General features: G+C 31.9%; 2 protein-coding genes across 2 annotated transcripts; both read left to right on the forward strand.

Moving 5' to 3' along the window:
• Positions 1–3386: 3386 nt before the first annotated feature.
• LOC118032107 (protein translation factor SUI1 homolog) lies at positions 3387–6534 on the forward strand. The gene is made up of 5 exons (XM_035036716.2): positions 3387–3549; positions 5028–5135; positions 5226–5431; positions 6094–6147; positions 6239–6534. The coding sequence occupies exons 2-5, from the start codon at positions 5099–5101 to the stop codon at positions 6281–6283; spliced, it is 342 nt and encodes a 113-aa protein (XP_034892607.1). The 5' UTR covers positions 3387–3549; positions 5028–5098; the 3' UTR covers positions 6284–6534.
• A 2759-nt stretch (positions 6535–9293) lies between these two features.
• Positions 9294–12763, forward strand: LOC118032109 (protein translation factor SUI1 homolog). Its single transcript, XM_035036718.2, has 5 exons — positions 9294–9454; positions 11251–11359; positions 11449–11654; positions 12347–12400; positions 12494–12763. The coding sequence occupies exons 2-5, from the start codon at positions 11323–11325 to the stop codon at positions 12536–12538; spliced, it is 342 nt and encodes a 113-aa protein (XP_034892609.1). The 5' UTR covers positions 9294–9454; positions 11251–11322; the 3' UTR covers positions 12539–12763.
• The last annotated feature ends 2411 nt before the right edge of the window (positions 12764–15174 follow it).

Raw genomic sequence — 15174 nt, forward strand, 5'->3', positions numbered from 1 at the left:
AGGGGGAAAGAAGGTGATTCTCAAGAACATCTCAACGTATAAAAGGAGTACTAAAAATCTCAGATAGCTCTAGGAAAACAAAACACAAGAAAAAAATTGTTGCTTTATTAATAAAAACATATTTTGGAAAGGAGAAAACCTTACTGATCCTATCAACTAACATTATGCTATCATTATTTCACACAACAGCATAGTTTTATGCTTCAAGCTCCTTATACTACACTGTACTATTTAGCATTTTCTTTCGTCTGCTTGGTGAAAAACATACAGGACTGGTAAATTTCATCTCCTTTTCGACACGGAATTTCGCCGAAGAAACTATGCCTGCTCCAAGAAAGAATGAGGCCAGGTGAAAACCAAATGATCAGTAGATTCATCATGATGATCAACCGGGTCAAAGAAGAGGTAGATATGAGATCCATCTTGAACCCCACAATCAACTAAAGCTGCCCCGTCTCCTTCTTCATTTATCAGGTGACTTCGTTTGTTGCTGAGAAACAGGATCAAACGATCTTGAGGTAGTTTCTGCTGTGCCTCGATCTCTTTCTTAAGATCTGCAACCGTGGCATCATTGGCCACTTGAATGTAGAAAAGGGTTCCTGTCAAAATCTCCACCACCACCCTCATTGTAAAAGCCAAAGCTTTCTGATCATTTACTTCGGATATTGCTTCAAATCTCGTTCAAGAGGAAGAAAACAATGGCGAGAAAGAGAATAAGGCAACCTTGTATTACATGAAAGGTGTTAACGTCTGCTGCATTGTCGCAAGTTAGTTTGTACTACGTAGCATGCTTATGTTATGAGTTTGAATGGAATGTTACGTGCCTTTTTATAAGTATGCAAGGAAGCAAATTTGTGCGTGGTTAAGACTACAAATCGTTTGCGATTTTACGTATTAGTTTTTAAACACGATCACATTTATAATTAAATTTAAAATTCAGATTATAAATTAAAAAATATAATTTGAATAATATTATTTAAATTTTATTTTTATATTTTTATATACATATACACACGTATATGCGTGAGCTCTTAAAATAATAATAATTAAATAAAATTTAAAAGAAAAATAGGCATGAAACTATAAATCGCATAAATTTTGCATATAAAATTAGACATTCTACATATCAAAGTTATTAAACACGGCTGTATTTATAATTAAATTTAATATCCAATCATAAATTAAAAAGGATTAATTTAAATAAATTAAAATGATATTATTTAATTTTATTTTTTAATACATGACTTCGTGTACTCTTAAAATAATAGTAATTAAATAAAATTTAAAGAGAAGATAGATTTGACATGTACCATGTTTAATTAATGTATTCTTTAAATGACGACGTGACAGTTTACGATATGAATATTAAATAATGATATGGTATTTAAGTGATGATGTGGCAGTTATTAACTACCTTCCATTTCATTAAATATTTTTGAAAATATAAAAAAATTATATTTATATATATATATATATATATATATATATATAATTAAAATGTCAAGTTTTAATATATTGGGCCTATGGCTACTTTTAAGGCTTTCTCAGAAACATTTGGAACACAATCTAGCAGTACAAACAGCCCACAAGGTAAGAACGACGTGGCCCACAAACATATCACAATTAGAATATTCTAGACCCTCGAGCAATTCAATAAAATAAAATAAAAACATAATTATTTTTTAATAAAACAACATTGATTTAGAGTTTTCCTTAAAAGAAGTCAAAACTTGAATCATGGTCAATCCTAGATTTACAACTTGAGTTTTGAATTAAATTGAATATTTGGTTATGCTTTATATTCTCAAACCGAAAACGTAAGGCATCAGGAAAACCCCAAGTTTCCTTTATATGGATACCGACCCAAAGAAGTTTGTCTGTGCGGTCAACAGATCTTCTCACTTTAATAACCATAATCACCGACGAAAGAAATCCCATTTTCTCACTTTATATAATCAAAACATCGACACCGTTAAATTCTATAACCCAGCAATCTCAACCGTAGAAACAGCCCACAAGGCAAAAACCGACTTCGTCCACAAACATCATCACCGTTAAATTCTAGACACTCAAGCAATCAGAACCGTATATTAAAATAGACAATGACAAAAAAAAAAATGATATCTCTAAAGCATTGTTGTAAAATCATAGTTGTTATTAAACCCAAATTGATACGGGAATTAACTTGGTGGCTGCATCGATTTAGATGAGGTAAAAGATTAGAATAGATAATAATCTGATAAAATCTGGTTGATTTACTGGATGACTTAACAAAACTTGATTGAATTGAGATTTTTATTTTTCACAAATATATTTTTTATATATTTTTTAAATAATTATCTTAAAAGGTTTTACTAGATTATCCGGATCAAAAATTAACTTGATAGATTTTACCATATTTTTTTTCATCCTGGTTTTTTACTTCATTCGAACCAGTCCAATTACTAGTTTTCAAGTTAATTTATGAGGAAGATTTAGGTTTAATAACTATGATAATCACATATGTTAGACCCGAACCCAAAGAAACCCGAATATATTTTTTTTCATGAAACTTTAATGATAAACGACGCCATTCTAATTTAGGGATAAAAATCCTGACTTCCCACTCCATTTCCCAATCTGCTCCTCTTCATTTTCTTTTTACCTCGTAATTTAGGGCCTCAACCTCATCAGCACTTCCTGTAATATCTCCTCTTACTCCTCCATTTAATTCATTAGTAATGAGAAGTCCTGCCTCAACCTCTCCCTCTATCCCATCAGGGGAACCAACTGCTAGATCAACCATGGCACTGATATCTCTGAATATACATCATCCACTGGTTAAACGTCGGTGCTGCAGTTGCAATAGGCTTTGTAGTTGGGTTTTTTTGTGCGATTTTCGGTGGGGTAATTTGAAAAAGAAAGAATTAATTTATGTAGAGAAAGAAGGGAGATTGAAGGATCTGCTTTTTAGGGTTTGGTGAGATGGGATCGGGAACAGTGAGAATGATGTGATTGTGGATGATGGAGATCTAGTCGGTGGTGTAGGATTATTAAATAGAAATTTGATTGGTTTAGAGGGTAAGCTTTCATGTTGTTTTTTTTTAAATAAAAAAAAATTAATTTTTTATATATATTTTATATCTTTTTGATATAAAAATATTATTTTAATATATATTTTTGTTTTTTTCCATAACTCTGATAAAGATAGATTTCAAGTGGACTCGGGGTCATGTGTCATCTAATATCAGGCTAACTGTCAAGTCAATTCAGGTTATAAAATAATTCGAGCTTGCAAATCAATATTTTTTATTAAAATAATGTAGTTTTAAAATTAAAAAAATAAAAATAAAAGCTAAAAGTCAAACTTGGATTTTAGAATTAAACTTAAGACGTACGGTATCAAGGAAAACCCCAGTTTTCTTTATATAGATACCGACCCAAAGAAGTTTGTGTGGTCAGTAAATCTCCTCTCTCGCCTTATATAATCATAATAACAATAGAAAGAAATCCCATTTATTCTCTATCGTTCTTCTGTCTCCTCGCTTTGATTCTCAATCTTTCTCTCAGGTAATAATTCGTAGTCGTTTTCTAGCTTGTTTCTTTGAAGGGTTTGTTTTGGTTGCTTGAATTTGATGTTCGTTGTTTTTGTTGTTTGTATGTAAATATTGGGTTTTGGTTAATTTTGATTGTTTCGTTACTGGGATAATCTTAGTTTTGGTTTGTTGTTCGTGACGGGTTCTTGTTTTTATTACGGTTCGTGATTTTTATTGCTTGGTTTTTGCGGAAAAAATATGTACTTTTTAATTATCTTGGTAGGTTTTCCTGCATGGTGTTGAAGGATTTTTTTTTTTACGGATGATGAGCATGGTTGTCTGTTTGTTTGATAAGGAATTCGGGTAAAGGAAGGCAGAAAAATCGAGGTTTAGGCTGATGAACACTTGTTTTGCAAAAGCTGAACATGAAATTGAATGAGATCGTTTTTACTGACTAATCTAAATTTTGGTTTTCAGAATCTGGGTTTTGGATTTTTTTTTTTTCTTGGTTATGTTGTGTGCTTTTAATGTCATTTCATTCTATGTTTTTCATCTCTTCTGTTACAACACAGTTCCTGGAATTAACCATACAGTTTCTTTTTTTATGTCAATGATGAGTTTAATTTGAGGTAAAGTTTGAAACTTTCAGGTGATAGTTGGGTGAGGGTGAGTGATCTCCAAGTTAGGAGTAATATTTAAAGTTTGGATTAAAAGAATTTTGATCAGAAATGATGAAACTTGCGACTCAGATGTCATAATGGAGTGGTGTGCGACTGAAGTTCATAGCATCTCGATAAGAGATGGAATTGAAGGGCATAACTGCCTTTAGTGATGTAGTAGAACCAGTACTTAAAGATGTTTGTTGAGCAGTTGACAGGAAACATGCTTTTTAGTTATAATAATCTGGACTAATTGTTGATGATAAGGTGTAACAGTGGCTTGATAGGGAATAGGTTGAGAAATAATTTTGTTTCTGAAAAGATAGACCATTATTTGAGAATAATTAGCAACCATGAGGAGGGACTTCAGTGAAAGATGAAATGAATGAGTGGCCTGCTGAAATTTGGCTATGATTCTGTACAAGATACTATTATCTGTTTGTTAAATGGAGGAGCTGATCATAGCTAGAACCACCTGATGTATGGATAATAACTAAATGCTTTAGGTATTTTAGGTTTTGGCACTGAGTTCAGTGAGGTGTCATTGTAACTTTCTTTTGTTGCCATATTTGTTAAAGATTGACAAATTTTACCTATTCTTTTATTTCAATTCATTGTTAAAAACTTGAAATCTTTAACGATTACTTTCTATACATCTAAAAATAAGGAATTTACTTTCTACTTGCTTGGTTTGTTGAAATTATGAAATTAGAACTGACAATTGGATGGTACATCTCTCTAAATATTTTTAGTGGTGCATCTCTCTAAATACTTTTAGTGCTTGTTTTGACCTGTTTAGCTTTTAAGACTTTTCTGGATCTTGATTAATTTTGTTTTCTGCCGTTTGATTCAGCTCACAGAAGTTTGATTAATATCAAAGAATTGTTTGTTGGTATCACTTTCTACTTCCAGAATCTCTCTTTCATGTCTGAATTCGACAACGCTATTCCAACTGCTTTCGGTATATTTTATTTGTTGGATTAATATATGTTTAGTGTTCTGATGAAGTTAGAAGTTTATGCTAATAATGTATCTTAAACGGATGAAATAGATCCCTTCGCTGAGGCAAATGCTGAGGACTCTGGTGCTGGGACAAAAGATTATGTTCATGTGCGCGTACAGCAGCGAAATGGGAGGAAAAGCCTGACTACTGTTCAAGGGTTGAAGAAGGAATATAGCTACAACAAGATACTTAAGGACCTCAAGAAAGAGTTCTGCTGCAATGGAACTGTTGTCCAGGACCCTGAGTTAGGCCAGGTTTGTTTCTATCTATGTTGTTTTCAGAATGTCCTTGAGAGGTATTATCATAAATCTGTACATAGTCTGCTGTTGCAAACAAGGGGTGATTACATGCAGTCCTCAGCTCTTTTGTTATTCAAACTGTGAGAAAAATGAGCGTAAAGAATTTTGGAATATCTTCTTTGAAAATAAAGATCTTGTAAAGCTAGATTTTTTTTATATTATGGGTGGGTATCAGATTCTCCATTACCCACGCATCCCCTGTGGTACAATACATTGCATGTTGGGAGCTATCTCTGACACTCCTATATTCCCTTTCTTGCTTAGAAATTTCCATCATTATCTCTTACAGTTGGTTTGAATTTGATATCTAGACCAACCCATAGAATGAACACTTGCAGCATGGACCTTGGTTTCTCATTTGGCATGGAATAGAGAAACACCACATCTGTTCAAACATTTGGTATTATTGTATTAGCAATAGTCTTTACTAGTGCATTCAATTCATAACTAGTAAGCTGTACCAACATGAAGAGAGTGTCAGCGAGGATGTGTGTAACCTTTAATCGCCCCGTCTTGTTCTTGCACTAAATACCAGTGCATAAGCCTGGTTTGGATATATTAAATGTCTTTCTGCCGAAATAATTTAGTGTGAGCGCTGGTTTTTTGCGTGGCTGCAGGTCATTCAACTTCAGGGTGATCAAAGGAAGAACGTTTCCACCTTCCTCGTGCAGGTAACAAACACCTCCTGGTCTTGTTTTAGACAAAGTACTTGTATATTTAGCAACCATCAATGAAAAATCTTCGTTTACTCTCTGTGAACAGGCAGGCATTGTGAAGAAGGAAAATATCAAGATTCATGGTTTCTAAGAAGTAGCAAGCTAATTGCTAGGATACGTAGTTTACACGTCTCGCATGGTAGAGCTTGTGTCCTTCTCAACTTTATTTCAGGATATTCTGCTTTCTGCATTTTAAAAGTGGATTCGCTTCTTTGTGTGTGATGTGGATTTAGTATGTACAACCACCGGATCTTTCACCGGAATAAAGGTTGCTCGCTGAGTGGATTTAATATGTATGACCACTGGATCCCTTATCAGAATAAAGGTTGCTGGCGTTCTATAGATGTTTGTGTTCCTTGCAGTAAATTATAACTTGAAAAATTACGTGATCCTTTCTTCCTTTTCTTTAAGTTGAGAAAGAAGTAATATAAAATAATATTTTGAGCCTCTTAAACTAGGTTATTATTTCGGTGATTTTGGTTTTAGTTGTTTTTTTTAAATATTTTTAGTTTAAAAAAATATTAATTTGATATTTTTTTAGTGTTTTTTTATGGTTTGATTTGTCAATATCAAAAATAAAAAACAAATTTAATATATTTTTAAACAAAAAAACTATTTTAAAAATTATTTAACAGTTTAATCCCAAATATTCCTTTCATATGGTGGACAATTTTGGGTATATTATTATTAAACTTTGTATAATAATTCATATTTTGAAAAAATTCATATTTGAAAAATGTTGTTTTGATGTGATCTTCTAGATTGGATAGGATCAAAGAAAAAAATCAAAAACAAGAAGAAAAAAAAAAAAAGAAATAGGCTAGGATTATTTTTGTCAATTTAAATAAATTTATAACTTATGAGTTTTTTATATAGAACTAATTTTAATTTTATTTTATTATATAATAAAAAAAATATAAAAATTTATTTATAATTAACCTAAATGATAGAATTTATTAAAAACTCAACATTAGGGAATATAATTGTTTCTTAGCCAATGTTTATATATATATATATATATATATATAAAAGATGAATAACTTGTAATCCATCCTAAATAGACACTCTAGTTTCTATTAGAAGATAAAAAAAGAAACAGATATGGAGTTATAGAATACACTAGATTTGTTATCCACTCTACCCCATATTAGGTATAAAATCTTTTCTAGTGTAAAAAAATCTAAAACTTTAATAATTAGTTCAACTGATAATTTAAATAATATAAATAAAAAAAATTAATAACAATAAATAAACTATTAAAAAAAATATCAATGAAAAAAAATTAAAAAAACAAACAAAAAAACAAACTCAAACTAGCCTATGGCTACCTTGAAGGTAAAATGTGAAAATAATAAAGCAAAACTTAAATAAAGATAAAAATAATAAAACATCAATTTCATAAAGGAAAAAAAAAAAAAAACAAGTAACACCAGATGAAATTACTAAACCTAGTCTAATTTTTCAAAACTCATAGCTCGTAAAATCTTGAACTCGGGTTCAATCAAAAAGCTTAAATTTCAACAAATTCATTTTAAATGATAAAATCATTGAAAAATATTGATAAAAAAACTTGTGAAAGCAAAAAAAAAAAAAAGCAATAAAAAGAATGAGGATAAAATTTGATAAAAAAACCCAAAGACAATGAAATTTGAAAAAAAAAATTAATGATCTCAAACAAAAAATAACAATAAAAAGAACAAAGACCAAATTTGAAAGAATAAAAAATTATAGGGGGTGAAAATTGAAAAAAAAAGCATTTTATAATTTGATGGATTATTTATAGTTTTAAAAAAGATAGGGGTGAAATTAAAAAAATATTAGTAATTTTATAGATAATTCAAAAAAAAAATTGTAATCAAAAGGTTATAAATCAAAATGTAAAGAAAAAACCAATCATGGTGGCTAGTCTTAATTTTTGAAGGGATTGGTGTTACATTCAAGGTAAAGAAAGAAAATAAATAAAATATTTCAAATGTCTCGTGAAAAGTAATGTTTGGTTACTGAATGATCCCATAAACTCTTCTAAAAAAAACATTGGTGTTGTCCACACACTGATGCATTCTAATTTCTAAGCATCTTTTAAAAGATTTTTTTAAAATAATATTTAGTATATGTCAATTACAATAATACCCCTTAAAAATCTTAAAATTTACAATAAAACTAATATAAAATGACTAAAAAGCTATTTTGAGGTAGTGATGTTGATTTTGTTTTCATGGACATCAAAGTAATTACACTATTTTAAAGGAAAAAGACCAAGATGCCCTTAAGTGAAAGACATTATTTTTTTTATTCTAAGATTAAAGTATTGATTTTATTATGCAATAAAAAAAATGAATAATATGACCTTATGCAACTCGTTACAAGCACTTCTATCCATGGTGAAAAAACCATCCTACTTAAAGAGATTAGTTCAATGGCTTCTTTATTCAAGGATAATTTTATAATTATACTATTATAATAAATAGTGTCATGAAGGCTCCATGCACATTAACTTCCTGAGGACAATTAATTTTTTTTTTAATAGTTATCGTACACAAATCAAGATCTAGATTGTGGGTCAGCTTATATATTAAGGGTCAACTCATGTTTATTTTAAAATGATTTGCTTAAGTTTTTTTTTTAAAAAATAAAAAATAACACTATTTTAGACAATTTTTTTTTTTTATTAAAATGATATATTTTTGAATAAAAATTTTAAAAAAATTATTAAAATTAACTTGATAGGTCTCATTCCAATATGACTAATAATTTTTTTACCTATCAAGTCATTTGAATTTGATAAACCTAATTTTTAAATAAGTAAAAAATAAACTTGATTGCTCTAGATCGCTCTAGATTGCCGGATCGACCCATAGGCCAAATCAATATTGATAGCTAAGGTAGAAAATGAAAAAAAATGTTCCATGTTTACTAAAATAGCCCTCTTTTTTTTTTTTTTTTTTTTTATACAGCAAGAATTATAAATGGGCTCACCCATGTGCTCATCGGGATATGTTTTGTTATGGGCCTCAAGCCCTTTCCCACATAAAAGAAAAAGGTTAGCACAAGGGGTAAGAATCAGGACCACTGTCTGCCGCTATCCCACGTGGCCTCCAAACAATCTCAACCGTAGAAACAGCCGACCCGAAGAAGCTGGTGAGGTCAATAAATATTGTCTCTCACCTTTGCGTAATCACCATAATCGCCAAAGAAAGAAACCCAAATTTCATCTCTCATCTTTTTTGGGTTTTCTTGCTTTGTTTCTCAATCTTCCTGTCAGGTAATAATCCATAGTTTTTTTTTCTAGCCTGGTTTCTTTTAAGGTTTTGTTCTGGTTTGATCTTGTCTTTCTGTTTGTAAATATTAGGTTTTGGTTAATTTTGTGTTTTGTCTTTATTTTTTCGTAATTGGGATTTTTTATGGTTTTTTGTTCATGATGGTGTTTTGTATTATTGTTTGTGATTGTTTTTTGTTATTTTTTGCGGAAAAAAATGATTTTCTTTTTTTAAATATTGGTAGAAATTTCTGTATGGTGTTGAAGTTTTTCTTATTTTTTCATTTTTAGCCTGGATGATGAGTATGATTTTCTGTTTGTTTGATAAGGATTTGAGGGAAAGGAGCTGAATAAGTAACTGCATATTTACATTCAATCTTTTCTATTGGCTGATCCAAATTTTAATGTTTAGAATCCAGGTTATGTTGTGTGTTTCTAGCTCTCTTAATTGTTTCTAGCGTTTTTTTTTTTTTTTTTTCACTTGTGGACCTCTAGAACACAATTCCTGGAATTATCCAATCAATTACAAGTTTTTGGTTATGTTCATAATGGGTTTATTTGAGGAAAAGTTTGAAACTTTTATAGGCTGTTTGGAAACTTAAGATTTGAGTAGAAATGAAATCATTTCGACAACATTTATCGAGTTCTGGTGTTTGAAAACCTTTAAGTAACATAAATGAAGGCTACAACTAATTAAAATTAGATATTTTATTTTGTAGATTTGAAAATCACACCTGATTGACGCATTAAAAATTAATCCCACTAACATCCTCCCCCCCCTCCATTTCACACATCTGCTTGGAGGGATTTTTTTGTGGTGAGGGAAAGTTGGGCGAATGATGTATTTTCACTAACTCAAGGTAAATGAATTCCTTTAAAACCAATTCCATGCAAAAGAATTCAATTTCCAAATCAAATCAATCTACTTAAATAGTTGAAATCAATTCTATTATAGAATTGGTTCCAAACAATAGGTGATAGTTGGGTGAGAGTGCGTGATCTCCAAGCTAGGAGTAATATTTGAAGTTTGGTTTTACAGGGTAGAGAATTATGAAGCTAGAGACTTATGCCTCAGATGGCATGAGGAGCTGGTGTAATAAAAATTCATAGTGTCTTGTTAGGAGATGGAAGAAGATGACCCTTAATTTTCTGTAGTGATATAATGGAACTAGTACTTAAAGATGTTTGTTCATCAGTTGACACGAAAAGATATGTTTGATGGATGGGGTGATCCACATGCTTTTTAGATTTTATTATTTTGGACTGATTGTTGATGATAAGGTGTAACAGCTGCCATTATAGGAATAGATTGAGGAAATAGATGTGTTTCTGAAAAGATAACCCATTTTTTGAGTGAAGTCGGAAATCATTGATTGGTCTACAGGAATACATGGCTATGATGCTGATTAAGATACACACATCTGTTTGTTAAATGGTGGTGTAGACTGTAGCTAGACTCATCTGATGTATGGATAATCTGTAGCTGCTTTAGGTATTTTAGTGTTTAACAGTACTGATTTATTTTTGTGTTATTCGTTACAGAATGATAAAATTTATCATTCTTGCATTTTAATGTATAGTTAAAATCTTTCATGATTATTTTATACATCCAATGATTTTACTTTCTCATTGCTTGGTTTGTCATAAATGTGAAATTAGAACTGATGATTGGATAGTAAAGCTTTCTAAATCCTTTAGCACTTATGTTGACCTATTAAATTGTAGGCTTCTCTGGATCTTGATCCGTATCTCTCTCCTGTGGAACCTTCCACCCTTAATTTTGTTTTCTGGCATGTGTGCAGCTCAGAGAAATTTGATTAATATCAAAAGAATTGTTTGTTGGTTTCGCTTTCTACTTCCAGAATCTTTCTTTCATGTCTGAATTCGACAACGCTATTCCAACTGCTTTCGGTATGTTTTATTTGTTGGATTAATATATATTTAGCATTCTGATGAAGTTAGAAGTTTATACTAATAATGTTTCTTCAATGGATGAATAGATCCCTTTGCTGAGGCAAATGCTGAGGACTCCGGTGCTGGGACAAAAGATTATGTTCATGTGCGTGTACAGCAGCGAAATGGGAGGAAAAGCCTGACTACTGTTCAAGGGTTGAAGAAGGAATATAGCTACAACAAGATACTCAAGGACCTCAAGAAAGAGTTCTGCTGCAATGGAACTGTTGTTCAGGACCCTGAGTTAGGCCAGGTTTGTTTCTATCTATGTTGTTTCCAGAATGTCCTTCAGAGGTGTTATAATAAATGTGTACATAGTCTGCTGTTGCAAGCAAGGGGTGATTACATGCAGTAGACATCTCTTTTGGTATTCAAACTGTTTGAAAAAATGACGTATAAAGTATTTTGGAATATCGCCTTTGAAAATAAAGCTCTTGTACCTTTTCTGATATTATGAGTGGGTATTAGGTTCTCCATCACCCATGCATCCCCCGTGGAAAGATCCTTTGCATGTTAGTAGCTATCTTTGACACTTCTAAATTCCCTTTCTTGCTTATAAACCCGGTTGCTTTCCAAATCTTTCTCTATTATCTAGACTATAATCTTCTGCATCCGTAACAGATGATTTTCTTTCCATCTATTCCCCCAAGCTACTAAGAATTTTCCATCATTATTCTCTTCTAGTCAGTTTGGTATCAAGACCAACCCAGAGAATGAGTGCTTGCAGCATGGACCAACAATTCTCATTTGGCATGTTATAGAGAAACACCACATCTGTTCAGACATTAGGAATTATTGTATCAACAATAGTCCTTACTAGTGCATTCAGTTGATAGCTGCTAAGGTGTGCCAACACGAAGAGAGTTTGTCTGCAAGGACGTGTGTAACCTTTAACGGATCCTTCTTGTGCTTGCACTAAACACTGCTTTTGTGCATGGGTTGCAGGTCATTCAACTTCAGGGTGATCAAAGGAAGAACGTTTCCACCTTTCTCGTGCAGGTAATAATCACATCCCTGATCTTGTTTTAAATGAAGTCCGTCGTATATTTAGGAGCAATGAATGAAAATTTTTCTTTTGCTCTCTGTGAACAGGCTGGCATTGTGAAGAAGGAAAATATCAAGATTCATGGTTTCTAAGAAGCAGCAAGCTAATTGCTATACGTAGTTTACATGTCTTGCATGGTATCAAGTTCGATATCGTATAGAACTTGCATCTTTAGCTTGTGTTCTTTTCAACATTAATTCAGGATATTCTGTTTTTTTTGCATTTTAAAAGTGGATTCGCTGCTTGTTGTGTGATGTGGATTAAATATGTATGACTACCAGATCCCTTATCAGAATAAAGCTTGCTGGCGTTCTATAGATGTTTGTGTTACTAGCAGTAAATTGCATGATCCTTTCTACCTTTTCTTTAAGTTGAGAACAGAAGCGGGTGCGTGCCTCTTTGAAATCACTCTTCAATGTCCATTAAGGAGCTTTTTTTATATTTGTTCCCGGATTTCAACTTGGAAATTTTATATTATTTACTTCAGATGTTTTTTTGGTATGTATTTACATGTCCAAATAGATATAAATTTGGACCCGACAAAGATTTCTAACGGGTTTGTTGAGGATGAACACAACTTCTGAAATACGTTGTTCCACATGCTTTTACCTCCTGCTACCAAGATACTGCAACTGCTAAATCACAAAAACCAGTCAGGGCAGGACAAGCTTCCTTAATTTACATGGGAGTTGTAAATAACAACGGCCTGGTGGTTCAATCCATTATTTGCATCTTGTATTTGCCTTTTTGGGCCTAGTTAGTCAGAGCCTGTTTTGTGGGTAATTGCTTTGTCTTCAAGCGATTGGCCATGACCTGACAGGACCAACTTGAGTTGGTATACATACTTTGGTTTTTGATCCTTCCCAGCTTATTGGAACCTGCTTTGATTTTCGGGTCTGGTTGGACCGGCTTATCACAACTTGTTTTAGTGGGTTTTCGCCTTGTTTTTCGAACCTGGTTGGATCTGACTCATCACGGCTTGTTTTAGTGGGTTTCCACCTTGGTTTTCGAACCTGGTTGGTCCTAGTATATCGAGGGCCGTTTCAGGGTCCTAGAATATTAAGGCTGTTTAGATTTATTGTACCGTGGATTAAAGTAATATAATAATATTTTTTTAAAAAAAAAAAATCTTTGGAGGGTAATACAGTTTATTTACAAGGTTCATTACAGGATTGAATATGAATAATTTAGTTTTTTTTTTATATTTTTAAAATTGAATAAAATAATTAAATTACTTTTAAAATTAAAATTTATTTAACGTATATTTAGGATATTTTTAAATTTTTAATTTTTATAAAGTATAATAAAATAACTAAATTACTTTTAAAGTAGTATTTCCTTAGCAAGTGACTGGGTTTGTTTATATATATATATATATATATATATATATATATATATATATATTTCATCCTAGTTCCCGAATTATAATTTAATTAATTAAAGGGTAATTTGATTAACTAAAACCTACAAAATATTATTTAAAAATCAAGAGTGCTGGTGCATGCATTCATGTGGGTTGCACAAAATTCATGTGGGTTGCATGTGTGCTCTTCTGGCGGCTCGTGAGGGGGATTTGACAGCCATGGTGCAAAGGTAATGGTTCTGGCGATGGTCTAGCGGCTACAGGGAGGCGAGGCGGGGAGGACACCAGATTCTCACCATCTTTTACCATTTTGTTTATCTTAAGCAAGCGGACAAGGGAAATTCACCAGAAAAAGAGCTCATCGACTGAAGGACAAGAAGGAGCAGCTAAGCTAGCGATTATCTTTCTTGTCCTTATCAACGTAAATTTATACAGGAATAAACAAGTGTTCCGTAGACATCAAACAAGTATATGCACTTGTCATGTAATTAATGTACGTAGGCGTAATATTTTCTTATCTCTTCTTGTTTGTTTTCTTCCTCGTGTTTCATGTGCTTTCTCCAATCAGCCATGACCGGAGTCTCACCTGGTCTGGTCTCCATCTCAACACTGTTCCAGGTCCTGAAAGAAAACAAAACTGAGCAGAACGCAAGCTTATCATTTTCTACCTAACACCCACCAAACCCCAGCAAAACAAACGATACGTTACTGAGAAGTTGTTGTCTGACAGCGCGGTTCAATTGTGCTTTTCACGAGCTCACGATTTTTTTTTTTTATTTTTTTTAAAATATAGAATAGGAATACACAGTCAGCAACAGTGGCAGCTAAACCCAGTTTTTTAACCTGTTGGGGTTCGATGAGGAACAGTCAGGGCTTGTCCCTAGGAACCTAGAATGCATGAAAGCTCTTTTTTACTCTTGTTCATGGCCGAAGTAGGTTCAGACATTTTTCTACCCATTCGTTCCTAAATATTATTTAACTCTGAAACCTGTTTCAAACCCAACATTAAGATCCCAATGATCTCGAGATTTGGAAATAAGATTCGTTTTGTTTTTAATTGACAATATTTAAGTGTTTAAATAACAATTAGTCAAAATGTTCCATTAAGTTCTGGATAGAACCTTGTAAAAGTTAAACAAAGTGAATGATTGAAAAACTACGCACCACCGTTATTACTTTGCTTGAAAAATGGTTTAATTATCCAAAGAATAAACATCAACATGTGTGCTAAATAATGTCATACATAATTCTGAGTGGTATACTTACATGTTATTTTTAATAATCATGGGATTTATTTACAATCTTAACATAAATTACATGTTATTTTTGTCTAATATAGTAGGTTTATCTTAGAACTTAATTCGA

Source organism: Populus alba, chromosome 7 (genome assembly GCF_005239225.2).
Source record: "Populus alba chromosome 7, ASM523922v2, whole genome shotgun sequence".
NCBI lineage: Eukaryota > Viridiplantae > Streptophyta > Magnoliopsida > Malpighiales > Salicaceae > Populus > Populus alba.

Coding starts and splice junctions, on each gene's coding strand:
- LOC118032107 (XM_035036716.2), top strand. CDS start 5,099: ATGTCTGAATTCGACAACGCTATTCCAACTGCTTTCG. Junction 5,432..6,093: donor AGGACCCTGAGTTAGGCCAG/GTTTGTTTCTAT, acceptor GCGTGGCTGCAG/GTCATTCAACTTCAGGGTGA. Junction 6,148..6,238: donor TTTCCACCTTCCTCGTGCAG/GTAACAAACACC, acceptor CTCTGTGAACAG/GCAGGCATTGTGAAGAAGGA.
- LOC118032109 (XM_035036718.2), top strand. CDS start 11,323: ATGTCTGAATTCGACAACGCTATTCCAACTGCTTTCG. Junction 11,655..12,346: donor AGGACCCTGAGTTAGGCCAG/GTTTGTTTCTAT, acceptor CATGGGTTGCAG/GTCATTCAACTTCAGGGTGA. Junction 12,401..12,493: donor TTTCCACCTTTCTCGTGCAG/GTAATAATCACA, acceptor CTCTGTGAACAG/GCTGGCATTGTGAAGAAGGA.